This window comes from Coenobita brevimanus, chromosome 84 (genome assembly GCF_032717465.1).
Source record: "Coenobita brevimanus isolate Jiangsu-jjx chromosome 84, ASM3271746v2, whole genome shotgun sequence".
NCBI lineage: Eukaryota > Metazoa > Arthropoda > Malacostraca > Decapoda > Coenobitidae > Coenobita > Coenobita brevimanus.
This window is the reverse complement of record NC_137037.1, coordinates 14,602,010-14,625,833: the sequence shown is the minus strand read 5'-3', so window position 1 is coordinate 14,625,833 and position 23,824 is coordinate 14,602,010. Positions and strand designations below refer to the sequence as shown.

The 23,824-nt window shown below is 41.7% G+C and overlaps 1 protein-coding gene across 1 annotated transcript in view; it reads right to left on the bottom strand.

Moving 5' to 3' along the window:
- The window catches only part of LOC145410066 (QRFP-like peptide receptor), a 678,579-nt gene that overhangs the window by 13,821 nt on the left and 640,934 nt on the right, over positions 1-23,824 (bottom strand). Inside the window, 1 exon segment of the mRNA XM_080280280.1 lies at positions 3,931-4,139. Within this exon segment, the coding sequence (XP_080136406.1) occupies positions 3,931-4,139 (209 nt within the window).

The window sequence follows — 23,824 nt, the reverse complement described above, 5'->3', positions numbered from 1 at the left end:
TCTCACACACCTGCCCTACAGACTTCCTTCCCACACCTGCTTCATACACCAGCCCCACACATCTGCCTCACACACCTGTCTGCTTACCTGCTCACACACCTGTCCTACACAATAGCCCGCCCTACAAACCTGACTCACACACTTGCCTCACAACACCTGCCCCACACACCTGGCCTACACATCCGCCCTACAAACTTGCCTCACACACTTGACAGCCACTCTGGGGATCTGGGGAAGAAGGGTGGGGGGTCTCTACTGCCACTACTAGACATCTGAATTATATTGAATGCTTCCAGGCCTCTCATTTCACTCCCAGATTTAATAATACTTACGGCACCTGCATTATGTATGTAACACAACTTTATGCACAGTTACGGAAATATAGCTCCACTCTCTAGCCCAACAATTTTTGAAACTCGTACACAGTGTTATGAAACCTTTACTGGTTTTCGAAGATATCAACACTGGATTTCGATAGTCATTGCTCACTGCCTCGTTGTTTATCGTCAAGTGGGTCAGTATTTATGTCCGAAACTATACATCAATACACGTTCGTGATCAACAAAAGAAGTATCGATTTCCATAGGCGTGGTGTAAGTGTTTTCAGGCCATGGTACACATTACTGTATTTGTTTGTTTATTTATGTATGTATTTATTATTATTATTATTATTATTATTATTATTATTAATATCATCATCATCATCAACATCATCATCATCATCATCATTATTATTTGATTAACATAGTTATCATCATCATTTTCATCATCATCATCATTTTCATCATCATCATCATCATCATCATTGCCGTCGTCGTCGCCGTCACCATAATTATTTTGGTAATTCGGAATAATGAATTTTAGAATGATGCCATTTACACCTTTCTTCAGTATGAGTAGGTGATATAATAGCAAACAATACACGTCGCTAAAAATGACATATACTACAGTATTTCAAAATCCACCGTCGTTTGTACCAGAATGTGTACGACCCACGAGAGAAACGATGCTTTTTTGTTGACCTGTACGTAGATACACACTCATATATAAATTTATCAACCTTTTGTTTCACATTTTATTCTTGCTACCTTCTGACGATTTTATTTTGCTTTGGGGAGATATTTCGTAATCGCGGGGAAAAATTCATGGAGAGTGTTTGTAACCCATTCACAGGAATAGTTTGCCCAGACTTTTATACAATCGCCTGGATGAAGTAGCACTCAAATAATGAAGGCTCGCAAATAGTGAACTGGTTAATATTTAGGCTAATTAGCTTAAGTTATGTATATGATTTATAATAATTATAAATGAATGGGTAGGTAGGCCCTTAATTTTTTACGGGCAATCATTACGGCACATGCATATTAATTAGTTATGATGAGTCTGCAAAGTACATTTCTAGGGGCAGATAACAACGATGTGGAGAGGCCAGGCCCGTTTTATCACCGCCAAGTTATTTAGATATTAACGTAAAAAACTGGAGGCTGCTGTCCCTTCTGATAAACAAGTTTATACCTCCTAGAGTGATAGCTGTTGCGTAATATTTCCTGCTACAATAATCTAGTTTATTCAACTTTGAAGAGCCCCTAGTGGTCATGCGGTTACTATACCCTTTTTACCCTAACTTGGCCTAAAATTACCATCTCTCCCTTTCGAATACTGAGTTATAATAAGAGATTTACACTTTAATATGGAGCTAGTCACAAAGAAATGCTATGGAATGGATGTAGAGCCATAGTATTGCCTCTCTGCCACTGAACTATGTGAAATAAGCTGCAAATGGACGAAAATCTAGGCCAAGTTAGTGCAAAAGTAGTATAAAACTTATGTGTAACCCTACCAGTTCGTGTCTCCAAAGCCGAATAAAATCATCTGGGTCTGGAAGAATAAAAAATCGTCATCGTAATGAAGGGATAAAGCATTCGGTCATAATAACATCCAGTCAATACACAACAAACAGTTAACAATACAAAGTTACATATAAACTCTTCATTACGATAAAATACTTTGTATGATATTCCAACAATCACCAGGCAAGCTTGCTCAACTCAAGAGAAACTTTTGGAACTGGAGAGCTTAGGCATATTCTCCCCTAATCCCTTCACTAAAAGACGTCTTCCCAAAGCAGATACAAGATCTTCTGTTAGTAGCAAATATAAGATGAAAAGTAGAGTTGTGATCAACATTTTCCTTACACTATCTCGAAACTGAATAGAAAACAAAACAAAACTAGTGATACCTTAATAACCTGATTAGTACTGCTGGAATGGGTGCAGTTTCCTGTCATTAGATCTGAACGCAAAACGTGTAGTGCCATTTTTTACCACAACTTTACGTTCTTCATCAGCTATATCCCCCCCCCCCTTTTTTTACCACAGCATCTCACTCCTACCGTTACACATAGTCTGAATAAGATAAATTGCACATACTGTACCTGATACAAGTGACCAATAAACACCTCAGGAAGTAATGAAATGAGGAGAGACAACATTAAATATGACATTATGCTAAAATATGACATTATGCGGGGTAATAAGCCTTCCAAGAGGACAACTCCCAACCATCACTCAAACACGCCAAGTCCACCAACAGTGGGTAACTTTTCCATTTTTCTAGAACCCACCAACCGAAATCCGTCGACCCACGCATAATAATCCATAACTGCTGACTCATAACCCACCCCGTAACCACCACCACACAACCTACACCACCAAACCCCAACAGTCATCAACCTACTACCACCAACCCATAACCACCAACTCAACCAGCATTCCATAGCCACCAAGTCAACCGTCAACCCACAACCAACAACTCAACCAGCAACCTTTAACCAACAACTCAACCACCAACCCACAACCAACAACTCAACCACCAACCCACAACCAACAACTCAACCACCAACCCACAACCAACAACTCAACCACCAACCCACAACCAACAACTCAACCACCAACCCACAACCAGCAACTCAACCACCAACCCACAACCAACAACTCAACCACCAACCCACAACCAACAACTCAACCATCCACGGCCACCAACCTACAACACCTAACCAACATCCCACAACTCAAAACCAACACCCCATAACTCATAACCAACATCCCACAACCCATAACCAACATCCCACAACCCATAACCAACATCCCACAACCCATAACCAACAACCCACAGCCAATATCCCAAAGCCCATCACTAACAACCGACAACCACCAACGCACAGCCCATAGTCAACATCCCACAGCCACCAACCCACAACCCATGGCCAACAACTCAACCCAGAACTGACTGCCCACATCCAAAAGCCGACAGCCTGTATACCTCATCAACCCACAACCCACACGACAAGCAACGCCGTCTCCACCATTACACTCGTCAGCCTGTAGACCACCAATCCTAAATCACATCAGTCATACACCACACAATGCACAATCTACAACTACCAGCACACATCTCATCAACCCGCAACGATCCACTCAAATATGCGGCAATCAGACAGGCGAAGACCTCTGTACCACCACATTCACCAGCTTGTACACAAATAATCCTACATGAAAAAAAAAAAAAAAAAAAAAAAAGAGAGAGAACAGAGAAAGGAGCCAGTATTTATTCAATGTTTAGCCTGTGATGTCTTCTTCGGACGAATGGTTGAATAAATCCTGAGCCTTTTCTCTGCAGTTGGTGCGTTTCTTCCGAGCTATTGTAGCCCACTCCATTTCTTCATCGATATACCTACAGCACAATCTATATAGACTCACCAACCCACAACCGTCAACTCACACATGCGGTTATCCGACAAGAGACTTCTCAACCATTATTTCCGTAAGTTTGTACCGGTAGTCCTGCATCCCACAACTCTCAGTCTACTACCTACAACTCACAGGCAGAACTAACAAATCTACATCTCACAGCCAACAGCCGTCAACTCACACATGCGGCGATCCGACCAGTGACGACCTCTCCACCATCACCTTAGTCAGCTTGTACCCGATGGCCGAGTATGCGAACCCCATAACGAGGGTGGGTACGACAAGCACCACCACCAGCATGTAGAGCTCGTACCCTCGCCACAGCCACAGCACGTCCCAGTTGCGGTGGCACCAGTATGCGGTGATGCGGTGGCCCACAATCATATGCACCTGTAGCGGATAGAAGAGGAGCGTGAGTGACGGTTTGGGGCAGGGATGTGAAGTAATGTAAAAGTTAATAATGTGATGTAAGGGGTTGAGTGAGGCTTTGGGGACAGGTGTGTGAGGTATGATGGTATGATATGTAAAACAGGTGTGTGAGAAAAATGTGTGTCAGGTATGCGAAGTAAGTGTATAAGGGAGGTGCGTAAGGCAATTATGGAAGTCAGATATGTGTAGTAATTATGTAAAGCAGGTGTCTGAGACAAATGTGCAAGGCATATATGTGTTGTATTTGTGTAAGGCAGATGTCTGTAGTAAATGTGTATAGCAATTTCGAGAGGTAAATGTGTAAGGCAGGTATATGTGGTGATTGAGAAATGCAGGTATATGTGTGTGTAATAAATATTTATGTTTGTGAGGTATAATGTGTAAGACAGATGAAGTAAATGTACAAGACAGCAGTGAGGCAAATGTGTTAGTCAGGTATTTGACAGAAGTGTACAAGGCAGGTATGTGTGGTAATTGTGTAAGGCAGGTGCGTGTGGTAAACGTTTAAAGCAGGCTTCAGAGATAACTGTGTAAGACTGGTGTGTGAAGTAACTGTGTAAGGTAAATGTGTAAGGAGAGTGCGTGACGAGCAAAGCTGGGAGCGATGATAAAGAAATGGTGAAACAAGACATGAGAAACTGAGGATGAAAATTGTACAAAATGGGGATCCTGGAGTGGACATAGATTCGAGAGAAGAAAGAAAAAAGAAGAAAGGGTTGAGGGAAAATTATTATGAGTTGGGGAAAGCTATGAAGAGTTACAGGAAATAAAGAAAATATTAGAAGCAAAATGGAAAAAGAATGGAAGAAGGTCATGAAGAGTTAGAGATAATGTAGGAAAAGTTGGAAGAAAAACGGAAAGGGGAGGAGGAAAAGTCACGAAGAGTTAGAGATAGTATGGTAGATGTTGGAAGTAAGAGGGAAAAAGTGTGGAGGAGAGTCATGAAGAATTAAAGGAAAAATGGAATATGTAGAAAGAAAAATGGAATGAGTTCAAAAAAGGTTATGACGCACTAGAGGATATTGTGACAAATGTTGGAGGAAGAATGTAACGAGGTTGGAGAAAGAGCAGAAAAGAGAGAAGGAAAATCATAAAAAGAGCGAGAAAAGTCACGAAGAAGTAGAGGAAAGGCGAAAAATGCTGGGAAATTATGGAAAATATTGGAAGAATTATGTAATGGATGGGAGGAATGGTGGAAATGGTTGAAGTAGGGTTATGGAGAGTTGGAGGAAACAGGGAAAATGTTGAAGGGAAAATGAACAGGGTTGGGGGAAACTTTTAGAATGCTGGAGGAAAGACTGGAGAGAAAAGGAGACACGAATGAAAGATAACGCTAATATGAAAGAAAACGGGAAGACTTGGATGAAAATGGAGAAGAGTCGAAGGGCAAGGGGGGAAGAACTGGAGGAAATAAATATAAAAACAGTGAAAATGGAGGAACACTGGAGGAAAAGACAAAGAGCTGAAGGAAAACAAGGAAAGAGCTGGAAGTAAAAACGGAAGAGTTCCAGTATAAGAGGAAAAGATTCGGAGGAGAATGACTGAGATTCAGGGAAATGCGCGTGGAAATAGCAAGATAAACTTCAACTGGGTCACCGGATCTTGATTACGTCTTTCCTGCAACATTCAGCACGCTTTTTTACACACCCGAGCGAGTACCGTGAGAAAATCAAGAGAATTACGTGTGTACTTGAATTTGTTTGTCTCTTCGTTAGTCCTTCTGTCTGCATCACATGTCCGTTACCTAGATTATGGGAAAAAAATCCTACTGAATGGAACTGCAGCATATCTGGCATAATAACTAACATATGTGAAGAACACGTGAACAATTTTTGCTGAAGACTGTCACAAAACATGGGGTACGGGTAAGCTTAACTGAACCAGATTTAATGCGATGTAAATAAAAAGTTATATATAACGAAGAAATCTTTAGAACAATCGGTCAGTGATAAAGGTCATCGGGCATGGCCAAAGATCTATCTGACTATTTATACCCAGACGCCTCAATCACGTAAGGGATGACCACAAACAAATCGCCTCCACGTAGCCCTGTCCCCTGCCATTTCGCTGCCCTACCTCCGGTTCACACACTCCTCTTTCACACACCTTTCCATTTCATCCCTCCATCTCATCTATGGTCTCCCCATTCCTCCCCTCCCCTCCACCTCACATACCCCCTCCTCGTCAGTCTTTCGCTCTCCATCCTCTCCACATGACTAAACCACCTCAATGAATTTCTCTAAACGCCATCTGTCTCGTCCACATCCACGCCACAATGCTCCTTCACTTCCTCATTTGTCAGTCGGTCTCTCCATGTAACTCCATATGCTGCGCTCAAATAACTCATTTCCACTGTTCTCATTCTTGACTTGTGTCCTTCCAACAAGATCCAAGTTTCTCTTCCTACGTTAGAGTTGGTATCACAATACTATCATGCACTGACTTTTGTACTTCCTAGCCCACTTCCCAATTTCTTATCACTTTTTTCAAAGAACCAGCAATCTTTCTTCCCTGTTGAACTCTTTCAAGCACTTCATCCTCTAAACTTCCATCCTTACTCAACACACTACCCAAGTAATTAAATGCACTCACATTTTCCATTTCCTTACCATCCAACCTCACTTTGCATTCGGTGACTTCATTTCTCGCGAGGACCACAATTTTTCTATTCCATACATTCACCTTTAGATTCCGCTTCTTACACACTCTCCCAAATTCATTCACCAGCCCTTGCAATTCCCCTTCGTCCACACTTAACGAAACAGTATCATCTACGAACAACAGGACAGTAAGTTTCCAAATGCTGCCCTCTCTCATTAGGGCCGCTACAACATCCACTGCCCTACCTTGTATCTCTTTTATAACCCCATTCATTTACAGGTTAAACAACCATTGGGAAATGACAAATCCCTGTTCCAATCCAACTTTCAGGTAGAAAAATCCACTCAGTTCACCATCCACACGCACTGCAGCCCCAGCACCCGTATACATACTCTTCACGGCATTCAACAGCTTTCCATTTACTTTATATTCTAAATATTCTCCATATTCCTTGTCGATCCACTCTGTCATATGCTTTCTCCAAATCCATAAAACCCATATACAATTTGTTTCCCATCTCTATAAACTTTCTCACTAAAGACATTAGGGTGAATATTTGATCTACACACCCTCTTCCATTCCTAAAAACTTCCCTGTTCTTCTCCAATGAATTCCTCTGTTATTTTCTTAACTATCAATAGGTATCCTATCATATAATTTTCCTATTACACTAAGTAGACAAATGCCCTTTTGATTACCACACACTTCTTTTTCCCCTTTTTCGTTGTACAGGGGAATAATTATACCTGGCTTCTAGTCCTCCGGGACTCTGCCTACCTCCCAGGTCCACCTGCAGATCTTCCATATCCATTCTTCTACTATCTCCCCCCCGATGCTTAGCATTTCACCACACACTCCATCAATTCGTGGGACTTTCTCCATTTTGACTATCTTCACTGCTTCCACTACTGCCATCCTACTGGTCTCGTCCTCCCTTCTCAACTCCCTCCCTCTCCCAGCCATTCCCTAGCCACCTATAGTCCTATACTCGCGTTACTCTCATTCTCTATGTTCAACAGTTCCATCAAGTGTTCTCTCCATGTGATCACTTTTTCTCCCTTCTTCACTAGCACTCTGCCATTTTTATCTTTCACCTCCCTGCTACCTTCATTATCACCCTGTCTATCTCTCCTTACCTCTTTCACGAATATTGTCTTACATTCCCTCCAGTTTATAATCAAATTCCTTCCAAACTCCTCATCCACTCTCTTCTTACTCTCTCTTTCTAGTCTTTTCACTTCTCTCTTCCCCATCTATAACTCTATTCGTCTCTCAACTTTCTCCACGCCTCTGCTTCCCATCCACTCACTCTATGCTTCCTTTTGCGTCACGGCTTGTCTCACCGGCCAAAGATTCTGCTTTTTACTTCTAATAGTTTTTCTTCAGTTTGGAGATAACTCGTTGAAAGAGCTTAAGCCCAGTAAAAGATCAAATTATTGGATTTTGCGAACAACAGATAAAAATGAGCGTCACTGGACAAGGTAAACTTAAATTCTTTCAGTTCAGTTTGAGTCAAACTTGGTTGAAGCGTTAAGCACCAGACAAGGATAAAGTAAGTCGGTTTTAAAAACAATAATTTAAAAGTGAGGGTCACAAATCAAGGTCAAATATTCAGTCTTAGAGTGATTGCAGGACGTAGGTGTTGCAGTCACTGAATGCTCCTTCTGATTACAAAGTGATTCTTGCACTCGTCTTGAGTCAATAAATATAGCACTGTGACTCTGTGTTGAAGGAAACTTAATCTAAGCGATTATTCTTTGAAGGTTTTGATGTTTTTGAAATTTCTGAGTCACTAGAAATTTGTATCGAGGCTAATTCATTATAGTTTAAGACACAACAGGCTCCTCTGACCTACTCTTGACTGATGAAATCGTCTGGTGTATGCCGAAATAAAATACTAATTATTTCCACACCATGAGAGGGTTAATGATATCAGTATTAACACCGAGATTCCTATGCTTGCTCTACTGCATATAATCGCCTGGCGTTAGCTGGCATAGAATACTAAAACTGTCCTGACCAGGAGAGGGGTAATGTGAAAAAGTAATTGGATATAATATAAGGTTATGGAAATAGAGCATGTAGTGCATTGTTTCAGAGCTGTTTTGTCCCGTTTCAAAAACAAAGGGGTCTAAACAGTGTTGTTAATTGTAGTAGCAGTTGCCACCCCAGGTTCATCTGAACGTGAACCATGTGTACAACAGGCTGAACCTACCATTGCATCGCAGTTTACCATCCTCCTTGCCTGGGAGAGGGAGGGGATTGAGGGATAATTGTATGACAGGGCAGTTCTACCGCTAGCTTAAATGGTTGCCACCACGTGAAGGCATCCCTCTGCAGAACCAAAGTTGAATCTGCAAAGGTATATTTGTTTATCCGTCTATCATTAGTGTGCCCTGCTGACTACTCAACAAACATCAAATTATGTATCTCTCACACCATCAATTTTCCCCATACCAGCGTTACTTTTAGGAGAGATGGACGGTTGCAGTTAACCCCTTCACTGTGGAAACGTGCTTATATATCATTTTACCTTCAAGAGATTTTGTTCAGCCGAAGGAAGAGTGTTCAACGTGGCTTAGCAATCTTCGTTAACCCGTCCAGTACGAGAGATTTTTCGTAAGTAAATCATCCTGAGAGAGAGAGATAGAGAGAGAGAGAGAGATGACGTCTTCAGGCAGAGAGGACAATAATACTTCCACGCCTCAGGGATTCCCTAGTAATGAAGCAATATGCCAATCCTTCCCACCAGCTTGAACTTCAGTGTTCAGTTTACTAAGACTCCATTAGGATCTGCCACCATACTGGGCGGTGTAAGGGAATTACTCGCTGCAACTGTACTGTAGATTTGTATAAACAAGTAAGCCAGATTTTTTTTCCAGCCCGAAGTACGAGAGAGAGACTTCTTCATGTTGCAGCACCGATATAACCAGGTGGCTCTATACAAGGATATGCAAACGACCCTAAGGCGCTGACAAGAAGTCTACTGATAGTAACGCTGTGTGCCCTGGGGGGGGGGGGCGAAACAGCTGAAGGGTCCAACGGGGGCCAAATCTTCCCGTATTTCCCGGCACTTCTTTGTAGAAACGACCCTGGTATAACCCTGGCCAGATGCTGTCTACTACAAAGCAGCGCCTGTTCGCTACATGGTGTGCATACTGCGCTCGACGGGTCTACTTGTCCAGACAGACCGAAGTCAAGCAACGACAGCATAAGTCCCTCAGCTTTTCCTTATTCTTCGACAAGAAGATGGTGATCTGCAGGCAAAGGACAAGTTGAGTCTTCAGTCCAGTGGACTTATACTTCAAATAACCCCTGGGATTGCATCTACGATTGCTACTATTGCTGCGGCTACAACAGCAACAACTACTACTAATATAATAACTAGAGGATTATAAAATTGCCCAAGGACATCTTTGATTAAAAAAAAAAATCCTATAGCCATTGCCTACTATAAGTCCAGATATGAAGGGACCTTGAGGTCAAGGTCACTGATCTTGAGCAAATCACCTTAAGTCCTCACAGACTATAAGTCCACCAACTTTGGTGGTCCTAGCTTTAATCCTTCATGAACAATTAGGTGTCAGTCGGAATATCTGGAAAAGTCCCAATTTTTTACCCTAGGCGATTCAGAGAATAATCAACCGATTGGAACCGTATCCCTTTCCGCAATGCGGTCCCCTCAAGGCAATATTGCAATAAAATTTCTTCTCGCTAGTTTGAGCGGTTCCTCATATAGCGTCTCAGAATCCGTTTTTCTTTTCTTTCTTTCTTTTTTTTTTTTTACATTCTGCATAACATCCTGTGAGCCGGTTGATGGACTGCCATCATATTTGACCAGAAGAAGCCGCCAGCTGGGCGATTAACCTGGCAAAGTTTGAAGGCTCTAGACCAAAGAGCCTCCGAGGAATGGACATTTGCTTTTTAAGTGGAAAGATTAATAAGAATATTGACAAAAACAAGAAAGCTTCCCAAGGGATTTGGGAACTTTTAATAATAATAATAACAAGAGCAGTCAGTGACTGCGAACCTCCGCCAAGGCTGGTGCAAGCAATGTAGGCATTATTGGCACTACCCAGCAATGGTAAAGAATCCTTGTAAAGGTTCCTGGATCCGGATGATCAGCGGGATCATCACCAAAATCTAATGGATTGTTCCTTAGGCCATACCCAACCCTTTAAAATCTCATCAAAATCCATTCATAACTTTTTGAATAATCCTGCTAACAAACAAACAAACAAACAAAAATGACGCCGGCAAAGGCATAACCTCCTTGGCGCAGGTAATAATAATAATAGTAATAATAATAATAATAATAATAATAATAAGACGAAGTGCAATAAGAACATCGACAATTTATTATTATTATTATTATTATTATTATTATTGTTATTATTATTATTATTATCATTATTATTATCATTATTATTATTTTTATCATTATTATTACCATTATTATTACTGCTGTTGCTGCTGCTTCCGAGCCCAAAGCTTCTGTCTAGTATTTGCATGTTCTTATTTCACTACTTAACATACCAATTTATTAAGAATTGGAAAACACAGTGCCAAAAAACTTCCTTTTTCATATTTCCAACAAAATATCTAAGTAAATACTAGCTTACGGTTTTAGATGTTATTTGCATACACTGACACCGACGCATCTCTCCATTTCCATTAACACACACAATAACCACTGGAACACACCTTACCTCACCGTTACAGCCACACTCGGCACACGAATCCTATTAATTTCAAGCCAAGCACATAGTGCGCCGGTGGGCTTTGAGGACTTATGCATTATATATATATGTATTGCATCAAAACCAGCTTCCATATTTCCTTAGATGGGTCACTGTCACCATACTGTAATAATTAGGTTAAGCCTGTCTGCCTGTCTGTTTGATCGTTTTATTTTTAACTCTTTAAAGAAGTATATATATATATATATATATATATATATATATATATATATATATATATATATATATATATATATATATATATATATATACCGGATGTGAACACATCTTTCTAACCATCTATCTGTCTGTCTATAAATCTATCTATAACTACATATCAATCTGCCTCTGTGTTTAGTTATTTATCTTAGACATTTATTTTCTGACGCCATATCACAAGAGAGTTGCCTTGGCAATAAAACTTCCTAGCATATGTCTCCTTCCTTCCTCAAGCACAACCCTTTTCCTTCCAGTTTTGCCTCTCCATTCTGTTCTTGTGGCCTTATACTCGTGGCTGTAGGAGTCATGCTATCACCTTTTTCTCAGCTATTTATTTCCACTATTGTCTTTAATTTCTCTCCTGAACTATTTACATGCAGAAATAACTAGAAAAAATATTTTGCGAGAGAGTTTCAACGTGCGATCTATATGCGTACTTTAACAACGAGCTAGCAAGTACCGAACCTAGGCGGGCAGCGAAATCAAACACGTTCCACCCGAATTTTACAAGTCCTGCAGTTTACCTACTCTGTCACTGAGCTACGTGAAATAAGCTGCAAGAGGACGAAAATCCGGGCCAAGTTTATCCTCAAGAGCCTAGTGTTACCCAGGGCTGAGGGTTTGGGTCATTTTCAAATCTTAAATAAGAAGCGAAACCTAAGTTAGGGACGTGTGAGCTTAGCAATTTCATCCAACAGGCAGCGGGTGGTACACTAAGTACTAGACCCAACGTGCAGCAACCCTGGGCAATGCAGGGTTAAGGTGAAGAAAGGATGACAAGCTAGAGAGCCTACTAAGTCCACGACACGACTCTTGGTCAGCCTCTCCTTTTCCGTTCAATAATCTTTACGGAAACGTTCTGGTGGAATGCTGATGAGTAATCTGCATCTAAAAACTGCACATTTCCATCCAGTCGTTCGTGTGAGCGCCTGGGAAATTCATATATCCCATTGGAGCCCAGTGTCCGGAATACTGGACAGAACTGGGATTTTTCAAGTCTTTATAAAGTAGGGAACCCCCGGGTAGGGACCTATGAGCTTCGCGACCATGAGCCGATAGGCAGAGGGCGGTACGCATAGTACCCACCCAGCGCCATGCCTCGCCCAGCACCCCTGGTATCCAATGGGATATACTGCCGGCCATTGATGAACCGTGTAATATCTCTTTGGTTTGTACTAAATTTCCTCACACGAATATTATTTTTCCTCGAAGCAGAAATCATGCCCACATACTGAAGCTGTGTTGAATGTGAAAACATAAAAGCTTCGGACCGATCTGACCCATTTAAAGCGAAGGTGATCAGTCTCACTCGCCTGTGCATGGTACCATGTGCGCAATAAATTCCAACCTTCCCTATGGATGTAAGCCCTCTCGAGCCTCATCCGGTTGGTACACTTTAACCCACTAAACCACCAGGCGTCCTTTGGCTTTATGGTTAACACAGTTTCAACATGTTCTTATAATTTCTGCCATCGAAACTGTTCACGACACTGTGATATCAAGACCAATTATTTGACCTCCTTTTCAGTAGAAACTATACATTTCATCTATGCATGGCAACCATGCTGCACAGATGCATTGATGAATTAATAAACTGTTAACAGGTTCCTTAGACAGACTAAAAAATGCATATGATTACCATCGTATCACCTATTTTACCTTATTTCACACATTGTACACCACAGAATTACAAAGTCCTTTACATTTTATGCTGCTGCTTTATTCAGCGCAGAAGAAACGTTTGTCACTGAAGAGGTTAGAAACAAGTCGTTAATTAATAGTTTCGTTATAGCGGGTGTCCATTTTTGCCCTTTCTTGCTGTCACGGATAATTTTATTCAGCGTAAAGGAAGTAACAGTCGTGAAGGAGTTGTGATCAGAATAATACTCACTTCATTGCGGTGACGTCTTTTGTACTGTATCGTTTGTTCATATTCTCAGACATATTTACGATCGCTTCCCTGTCATAACTCAGATTTTTCTTTTCTTTCTTTCTCTCTTCTTTTTTCAGGATGTACTAGCAAATGCAGGGAGGTTTTTCACTCTCCCTTTCCTCTCCATCCGGAAGAAAACACGTAACCTATGAAAATTTTTCTCTCGTAACTAATATATATATTTTTTTTCGTAGGAGGATCAATAGACATGGGAAAATGGTGCAGTAACTTGTTCTCTTTTTTCCTGCAGAAATAAATCTTAGTTACGAATAGGAATCGATCACAAACTTGTTCCAGAATCTCACCCCTTGTTATCACCAGGCGACTACACTCACCTGAGAAAAGATGTCTTGCAGTGAAGGGATTAACCACTTCACTACGATGATGTACTTGCTAACTTACTCTTGCCACCATTCAACTTGGGGTAGATTTTGGCAAGTGGAGGAAGTATGCACAACCTTCATTTACTTCTCCACTAACAGTAAGAATTTTATACGTCAATAAGTAATCATGCCGAAAATGTTCACATGTCTAGAAGAGAAGAAAATAGCACTGCTCTTTAACTTCACTCAGGACATATATGAGATAAGAAAGGAAGTTAAAGCTACACTCAACCAAAATACTACAGTCTGTTTAATCTCGTCTGTCAAAACTTCCTAACCTATTTCAGCCCAATTAATGACCAAATATAGTCAAACTGGAGCATAAATTTGACTAGTAATCAAGGAGGCTCATTCCTGTTTCATAACTAAGACTCATCAAACTTCACGAAACCATGACTAAGTATTCAAGTTGTGAGAGTGACCTAGTGTCCTCCGATGAAGACAAACATCTATAGTGGTGTACATTATACGAGAAAGAATCTAACTCACCGACGGTGGATACTGCATCTATTTTTCCCCGCTGGTATTGCAATAGAACCTTGGAAGCTCTGTAATGAGGAAAATGGTGCTGTGTGCTCTGATTTGTGTGGCTCTCAGCCACTGGGAAACAGGAAGAGAAACTGGAGGATTAGAGGTGGCCGTTCGTCGAGTGAAGATGGCCATCAAGGCATATTTTGCATAAACGGCAAAATCATCTAAATCCATATCAGGAACTGAAAGTCAAAGGTGCAATGACTAAGTACTACTGGTGAAGTACAATAAATCATTTACTAATACTTTTGCTTCACTCTCTATCTGTAAACAGTATACGGCATGTACTGGTTGGTAAATTGAAGAAGCCAGCAATCATCGTCGTACTAACTCGTTTTCTTTTTTATGCAGTGACTAAAATACAGGGGTTTTACAAATACGAGAGGTTATTGGTTCCAGAAATTGTTTTTTTATTCTCCTGTCGTTCATGCACTGAATAAAATTGTCTGGCGTTAGGTGAAACAAATACAAGAGAAAACAAGAAGCGGTGCCAAGGTACACAAACCCGTCCTGGGCAATCATTTTCGTGCTGACGTATAAAAACAACAAGATATCTAGTCAAAGATGTCACATATCAAATTTGGAGTAAATCTGGTGAAAATTGACGATTTTATGCCTACTTGAAATTTTAAACCCGCTCGACATTAACCCCCCTACCGCTGACTGGAGGGTGGCTCCGTTGATGTACTGAGGCATGTTACAGGATGCAGGTTTGAAAGATTCACCTTTAGGTTTTGGTTTCATGTCAATATGACGAATCTGAACGGAGTTATGATGAAAAAAAAGATTTTTTACTTTTTCTTAATTTGAGGGGCCTACAGCCTGGGCCTTGGCCCAATATGGCCCACAATCTAATCAGGTGATCAGGTCATAGCCCATCATCCCTGTAATTTCAGTCAAAATCGCACCAGTTATTATCACATAAAGTTGTTAAAAGGCAGACAGACAGACAGATAGACAAACAAACAAACAGAGAGACAAACCGAGTGAAAACAATACCCGTCTCCGAGTCCCTCCTGGGTGGGGACGGGTAACTAGGTCGTGACGGGGATGAATTAGGTGTCCAAATCCAGCAAAACTGCTGTCGCAATATCAAGCCCAGTGATTACCGCTGAGTGCTATTTCCGTTTAGGAAACTAATAACTGGTACTGAAGAACCAATATGAAATACGACATTCCCATAATGTTGATACTGCAATGACAAAAAGTACTCATAACAAAGTTTTAAAAATCGTACTTTAACATATTATTGTAGTCAGTGTGAAGTGTGTGCACTTGGGGAGGAGGGTAGATTTACTGATGCTGCTGTATTCCAGACAGGTGACGACTTGACATATATTATTACACACTCGCTCACGAGGCAAGAATGGCGTAATTCGATTTTGAGAGTAATCTGTCGAAGGTTAAGGTCACAGGGCAAATTCACATTTTTGGCCCTAAGACCAGTTCATGGGTCCAAGTGTTGCTTCCTCAGAGTGTTCCTTGTGTTACTATCGTTTTAAAAATCTAAAACAACTGAGCAATTGTCAGTTTCCCGAAGCTTGTGCAGGTGACAGCAGACTGTGGTGACCATGTTGATTTGTGTGTTATGTCTATGTAATGCATATTTGGGTAGCCTGCGTGTGTGTGTGTGTGTGTGTGTGTGTGTGTGTGTGTGTGTGTGTGTGTGTGTGTGTGTGTGTGTGCAGCCACAGCCACCTAGACCGTAGCCGTGGTGTAGCAGACCTTTTTAGGAGGCCCTAGTTCGCCCACCTTAGCTTCTTTAATTAGGTAAGGTATTTTTATATTAAATTCTTGCTACCCTGAGAAGATTATGCTTAGCTTATGGGAAGTAGACTTAGGGAATCAATGAGGAAGGCAGGGAGGAGTGAGAAGAAGGCGGGAAGGAAGAGAAGAAGAGACGAGAAGAGAGAGGTCGAAGGGAGGAGAAGAAAGAGGAGAAGAATAGGGGGTAAGAGAGAGAGAGAGAGAGAGAGAGAGAGAGAGAGAGAGAGAGAGAGAGAGAGAGAGAGAGAGAGAGAGAGAGAGAGAGAGAGAAAAATATGAGTCACATCTTCCCTTTATTTCCAGTCGCGAGGGGAAAAAGACGGGATAAGAAGGGATGAGCTGGGATGCTGAAGGGAGAAGGTGGATACAGGAAAAAGCATCCACTCGTCAGCCTGTCTTCGGAGTTGAGTGGGTCTGAGGGAGAGCATCGGTGGACGGTGAAACTATACTCTTTTCACCTTAACTTGGCCCAGATTTTTTCCTTGAACAACTTATTTCATGTAGCTTAGTGACAAAATAATATTGTGGCTCTCCTTCCTTTTAATAGCACTTCTTTGTGACTAGCATCATTCTGTATTATTAATCACTTGTAACAACTCAATATTCAAACAGGAGGGATGGTAGTTTTAGGTCAGGGTAAAGCAAAAAAAGTATATTCAAAGGAAACAAAATAACAGAGGAGAAAGCTAGTGGAACGTGGAACAAAATGAAGCGATATAATTGACAGGAGTGAAGTATGTCAAACAGGACAGTGGGAATGAGAGATAAGGTTAGGGGAACATTAGTGGAACGGTGGAACTAGCAAGTGAGGAGAGTAATAAAGGAAGAAAACGCCAGTGGAACCTGGAAGAGTAAAAATGTGGAACTGATAAAGTAACTGAAACAGGAAACATGACAACAGATACTGAAGCGGGAACACTAATGCAACTTTGAAACTAGTCAAATTAAATGGAATAAAGAAGAGGGAATACTAGTGGAACTTGAAACAGCGGTAGTGATACGGTGGAACTGGTAAGAGTAAAGTATGTGGAATAGGGAACAGGGAGACAGAGATAAGGGAGAGGGGATACAGTGGAACTGTGAAACGAATAAGGGGGAAGTGGGGTAAGAAGAGGTGAGGAAACTTAGTGGAGCACAAGAGTAGTTGTAGTAGTAGGAGTAGGAGTAGCAGTAGTAGTAGTAGTAGTAGTAGTAGTAGTAGTAGTAGTAGTAGTTGTTGTTGTTGTTGTTGCCCATAGTTCAACTGAAGTGTAAGTCCAGCACTGCGGACTGAAGTTGCTCTCCGTCTGTAGTCTAACATCCTCTCTTCAGGGGATAGGAAGGGATTTGAGGGACGTCTGTATAAGCGGGCATTGGAGCCGCATAGCTACATCGGTGCCACCATGCAAAGGGGTCCATGTCCAGCAGAATAGACTTGTGTTACTGATATGAATAGGTGGATGTCTGAGTGATGGTTGCAATGCCTTTATTGGAGACAGACACCGTTGTGTAATGTCTCTGTGACTACTTAGATGTGAGAGTTCTGAGAGGGGAGGGTGGAGGTATGTCTGACCACTACCTGGTGGAGGGAAAGTTAAGAGTAGGTAAGAGATGGGTGAGAGCTAGGAGGGTTAGGTGTGGCAGGGAGGTTTTGAAAGTGAGTGAGTTGGATAAAAGACAGAAAATTATAGAGAATTGAAAGATGAGTGGAATGCACTGAAAGATCAGGAAAATAGCAGTGTGGAGGAGGAATAGCAGTTGTTTAAGAGTGCTGTGGTGGGGCATGCGGAAGAGGTGTGTGGTGTGAGACGTGTAGGTGGTGGTGTAAGAAAAGGAAATGAATGGTGGTGCGAGGAAGTAAGTATGGCTGTGGCTGAGAAGAGACGTGCATATGAAGTGTGGCTGCAGAGGAAGGATGAGGTGTCATATGACAGGTATAAGGAAATGAGGAATAGGGCGAGAAGGGCTGTGCGTGATGCTAAAGTGGCAGCAGATGAGAGGTGGTTGTAGGCGGCTGACTGAGAATATTCAACAGACTAAGAAAATGTTCTGAAAGGAGGTTTAAAGGGTGCGAAAGGGAGAGTCTGGGAAGGAAGAGCGAGTAAAAGCAGAGGATGGAAAGATGTTAATTGAGATGGATGCAGTAAGGAAGAGATGGGCAAAGTGTTTTGAAAGATTGTTAAATGTAGAGGAGGAAAGGGTGGCTGAGATTGTGGTGGATGGAAGGGTGCAAGGAATAAATGTGTTGGGAGAGTTGAATGATTCTTTGATCACAAAGGAGGAAGTGGAGAAGGCAGTAAAGGAGATGAAAACAGGGAAAGCTGCAGGTATGGATGGGTGTGCTGTGGAATGCCTGAAGGGTGGCGGAGTGACTATTGTTGATTGGTTAGTAAGACTGTTGAATGTGTGCTTTGTGAAACGTATGGTGCCAATTGACTGGGCAAGTGCTTGCGTGGTCCCGTTGTATAAAGGCAAGGGTGATAAGTATGAATGTACTAGCTTTAGGGGTATAAGTCTGTTGAGTGTTGTAGGTAAGGTGTATGGTAAAGTGTTAATAATTATGAGAGTTAGAGAGGGTACAGAGGGAGTGATTGGTGATGAGCAATGTGGCTTAGGAGAGGGAGGGGATGCGTGGATCAGGTGTTTGCGGTGAGACAAGTGTGTGAAAAGTATTTAGCGAAAGGCAAGGATGTGTTTTGGGCATTTATGGATTTAGAGAAAGCGTATGATAGAATTGATAGGGAGGCTTTGTGGACTGTTTTAAGATTGTATGGACTTGATGGTAGGTTACTAAAAGAGGTGAGAAGTTTTTATGTAAACAGTAGAGCGTGTGTAAGAGTGGGAAATGCTGTGAGTGATTGGTTTCCCGTGAGAGTGGGGCTGCGACAGGTATGTGTGATGTCGCCTTTGTTGTTTAATATCTATATGGATGGTGTTGTAAGGGAGGTGAATGCAAGAGTTTTAGGTGGAGTTCTGAGTCTAGTGAATGTTGATGGTGGAGAGTGGAATCTGAAGCAGCTGCTGTTTGCAGATGATACTGCACTGGTGGCTGATTCAGAAGAGAGATTGAGACAGTTGGTAGAGGAGTTTGGAAGGGTGTGTGATAAGAGGAATTTGAAAGTAAATGAGAATAAGAGTAAAGTGATGAAGTGTACGAGGCTGGTAGACGGTAGGAGGATGAATATAGTTCTGAATGGTGAGTTGCTTGAGGAGGTAGAGTGTTTTAAATATTTAGTGTCACATGTTGCTATGGATTGAAGAATAGATGCAGAAGTGAAGTTTAGAGTGAATGAAGTAGGTAAGGTGCTGGGTAGAATGAAAAAAGTGTTTAGATGTCGTTCGCTTAGAATGGATGTAAAGAGAAGGCTGTATGAGGGTGTTTTGGTACCGACTGCATTATATGGGGCTGAAACATGGAATATGGGTGTAGCAGAGAGGAAAAGTTTGAATGTAATGGAGATGAGGTGTCTGAGGAGTATGTGTGGAGTGACGCGTATGGATCGAGTGCGAAATGATGAAGTGCGGAGAACTGGAGTTGTTCGGGAGATGGCTGGTAGAGTTGAGCAGAGGGTTTTGCGATGGTTTGGGCATATGGAGAGAATGGATCATGAGCAATTGGTGAAAAAGATAACTAGATCTGATGTGAGAGGTGTAAGGCTGAGAGGGAGACCACGAATAGGATGGATGGACAGTGTGAAGAGAGCGCTGGATGTGAGAAGGATGTCTGTTGAGCAAGGAAGAGTGGCTGTGCATGATAGAAATTAATGGAGAGAAATTGTAAATGAATAAATGATGACGCAGTCCTGAGGGGATATTCTCCCGCATTTGGTCTGATCAGCTAGTCAGGTCAAGTGTGGATAAGGGGATGAGTCTATATTATGATGTGGCAGGGGTAAACCAGCTCTGCTGTCGGGCCCTGCTGCGGATGTAACTGATTGCACTGCGCAGTTGACCCTTGTGCGGTGTGGTGCAGTGAGGATCTGTCCCTTCTCGCCTGTGGGGGTAAGATGCGAATGAATGTTTGAATGGATGAGTAAATGGGGAGTGTGTCGTCCTGTCTCGGCTACATCCCTTTCCTTGGGGGAAGCAGCCTAGGTATATAGATATAGATAGAATGAATGGAGTTGTGAGGGATATAAAACGACATGGAGAAAGAGGGGTTGGGAATGGTGAGGCATTAGATTTTTCACACCTGATGTATGCAGACGTTGTTGTGTTTTTGCTAATAGTGACAGGAAGCTTTGTAAAGTCTTTTGTAAATTTCTGCGAACAGCGTGGGTTGAGAGTAAATACAGATAAAAGTGATGATCGTTGAGAGGTGATTCTCAGTGTGACATGCCGGTACTTGGAGGAAGGCGAATTGGTGAATGAGTTTATGTATTTCGACGCAGCAACATAATAGATAGGTAAAGCTACAAAGGAAGTGGACTGAAAAAAAACTCAGCGAAGAAAATTGGTTTGTGCTATGGAATAAGTTTAAAAAGACAAAAGCAAGAACAGTGGACACAGAACTGCTGAGAAATGAGTGTAGAGTCTGTAGAGTGTATGGTAAAAAAAACAAAGTGGACAGAAAGAAGTGTACAATATGGATATCTGCTGATAATACCAAAAGGGTATTAGTGACAGCTCTTAGATGGTATGGTATGATGGTGGGAATGGATGAAGAGAGGTTGGTGAAAGAATATGTTAATAAATCTGAAGGTAAGAAGAGGCGTGGTAGGCCAAGAAGGCGGATAGTTAAGGTTAATGTGTATGTGAGAAAGGAAAATGGGGGTTGGGGAGGGTAGTTAACTGACACTGAATCCATTTGGATGGAAGAGATTTGTAAGAAGCACAATGAAAAGGTTTTGCACCCTTTTTTCAGCTTGGGTATGAACGTTCTGTTCGACATATTTAGGTGAAGCGTATCCATGAAGTTACTTGAAGGTGAAAAAAGGAGGCAAGATGTTGCTGATGTATCTACACCATAGAAAAAAATAAATAACAACAGCAAAATTGTGCAGCCCCATTCCATATCAGGACATTTTGTGAAGCCTACAGACTTACAAGAAATGCAGGTAATACCACAGGCAGCCCTAAAAATATTTCTGTAGCACCACAAAACAGTTTTCTGTCCGATTCCTAGGTAACGCTTTTCCTTAGAACTATCGTCTTCCTCCTCCTTCGCCTAGAAACGACCCGTGCCTAGCCCACTCACAGCTTGCTGAGTGAGAAACATGTAAGGAAACAGGTTCATATAGTAAGGCCGCGGCAATGGAGGTGGAATTGCTTGGGCTTAAATGATGCGTGATTTCAGTGTGGCACATTTCCCGGGACATGCTGCTGATCGTTTACCCAGTTAGTACAAGCTCTCCCCTGGGATCAGAGCTCTTCCTAACCTCTCGCTAGGTGGAAAGGACGGTCAAGAAAAAGATGATGATGACGATGATGATGGTGATGATGATGAAACAGAGAAACACTAATAGAGCGGCGGAGCAAGTAAAGTGGGGTAAGCGAGGAGGAACGCTGGCGGATCCTTTTACCTAATTACAGTAATTTACCTGTGAGTTGGTTCTATTCTCCGTGTGTGGGACGTAGCTTATTCTCTGACCTATTCGTAAGTGACACCCTTTGCTACAAATTTCAACAGTACGTTCTCTTCAGCTGAAGGTAAACTGAGGCCACTTAGTCGTTGGTAGCTGTGTGCCTCACGATAACATGTAATTATTCACTTTAAGAAGGGTAAAGGACATTCTGCCGAACTACCGTTGCTAGGTATGTAAAGATTAACTCAGACGCTGAAAATGCTTCTCTGAATCTCTATTATGAGCTGTACTCCTTCATTAATATGTGTGCTTGAGAACTCAAGCCATGGAAACAGCACAATGGGTTTGTCTTTTAAGAAAATGAAATTAAAGTTGGCGATACAAAGATCTTTTAGTTTGTTTAGTAAGCGATCCGGTAATTTCACTTTGTTAGCCTCATGTTTCTCATGTCAAAAAAATGTAAAGTTTAAAAAACTCGAGCTTTGAAACTAAATAGTGTCTACACACAATCAGCAAACAGTAGTTATCAATTGTAGTCTGATGCAGTCTGCAGTAAAAGTTTTTTAAATTCCTTCCCCCTTATTTAACCTGATCCTTTTATACATTTGGCCATGAACAATACTTTCTGTACACAATGACAGAACTGATAAATGTATAGTACTTGGAACAAGAAAACTGGGAAAGAGAGTTAAGAAAAAGGGAACTCTGGTGGGACAATGGAATGAGTGAGGGGAAGTGGAAAAAGGGGTGGAGACTGCTAGCTGAACGTGGAACAGAGAACATAGAAAGTGAGAAATGAGGGAGAACACTGGTCGACCTGTGGAACTGGAGACAACGAAGGTCAGCAAGTGGTGCCAGGCACAACAAACTTCGCCCAACAGCAGTCATTTTATTTTCAGCCGTTTTCAATTAATAACCCTCGGAAAATACGTGATCTTGCGTTTGAATTTCAAGGTTACTGAAGGTCAGGGGTCATGGTGCCAAATGAAAGCCCACATGAGACTTTCTATATCCTGATATTAATAATATGTCTATCTTCAACCAGTTTAGAGTTATAGCCCCCTGACTATCCATGAGCTTGGGTTTGACCTTTCAAGGTCACTTAAGGTCAATGGTCATGGTACCGATTAAAAATCCATATGGGACTTCCTCCATCCATCCAATCCTATGTCGCCCCATGAGGGGCGTAGGAACCCGGGGCTAGGCAAGTTGGTCCTAACATTTAAGATGAGAGTGACCAGCCTCACTCATCCGTGCGTGGTCAATAAACTCCTTGGATATAACCTACACAGGCTCAATCCTATTCCTGCATGTTGATAATAGTAAATATATCTCTATTTTCAACCAGTTTCGAGTTGTAGCCCCCTGAATAACCGTGGGATTAAGTTTGACCCTTCAGGATCAGTAAGTCAAAGGTCATGGTACCACTTAAAAGCCCATATGGGACTTGGTATATGTTGATAATAGTAAATATCTATGTGCAACCAGTGTCGAGTTATAGCCCCCTGAATACCCGTAACCTTGAGTTTGACCTTTCATGGTCACTCAAGGTCAAAGGTCTTGGTGCCATATGAAAGCCCAGATGGGAGTTCCTGTATAATGATTAGTCAGTATCTCTGTCTTCAACTGGTTTCAAATAATAGTCCTTTGAAAATCCGTGACCTTGAGTTTGACCTTTCAGGGTCACTCAGTTACCTCCAGAACTTAATCACTTTCTTCTGGGACCAGTGTCCACATTCTCCTGAAAGTTTCATGTAATTGCATTTAGACATTTTTCCGTAATATTGCCAACAAACAAACAAACAAAGAAACTCGACCAAAAACAATACCTCGCCGGACTCCGTCCAGGCGAGGTAATAATAGACGGGGAAGTAGTAGGGCGTGGAGCAGAATCACACAATGGAACTGATAGTGGTAACATCTGTGAAACAGGAAACAAAGAAACTGGGATATGGAAAAGGGACTTTAA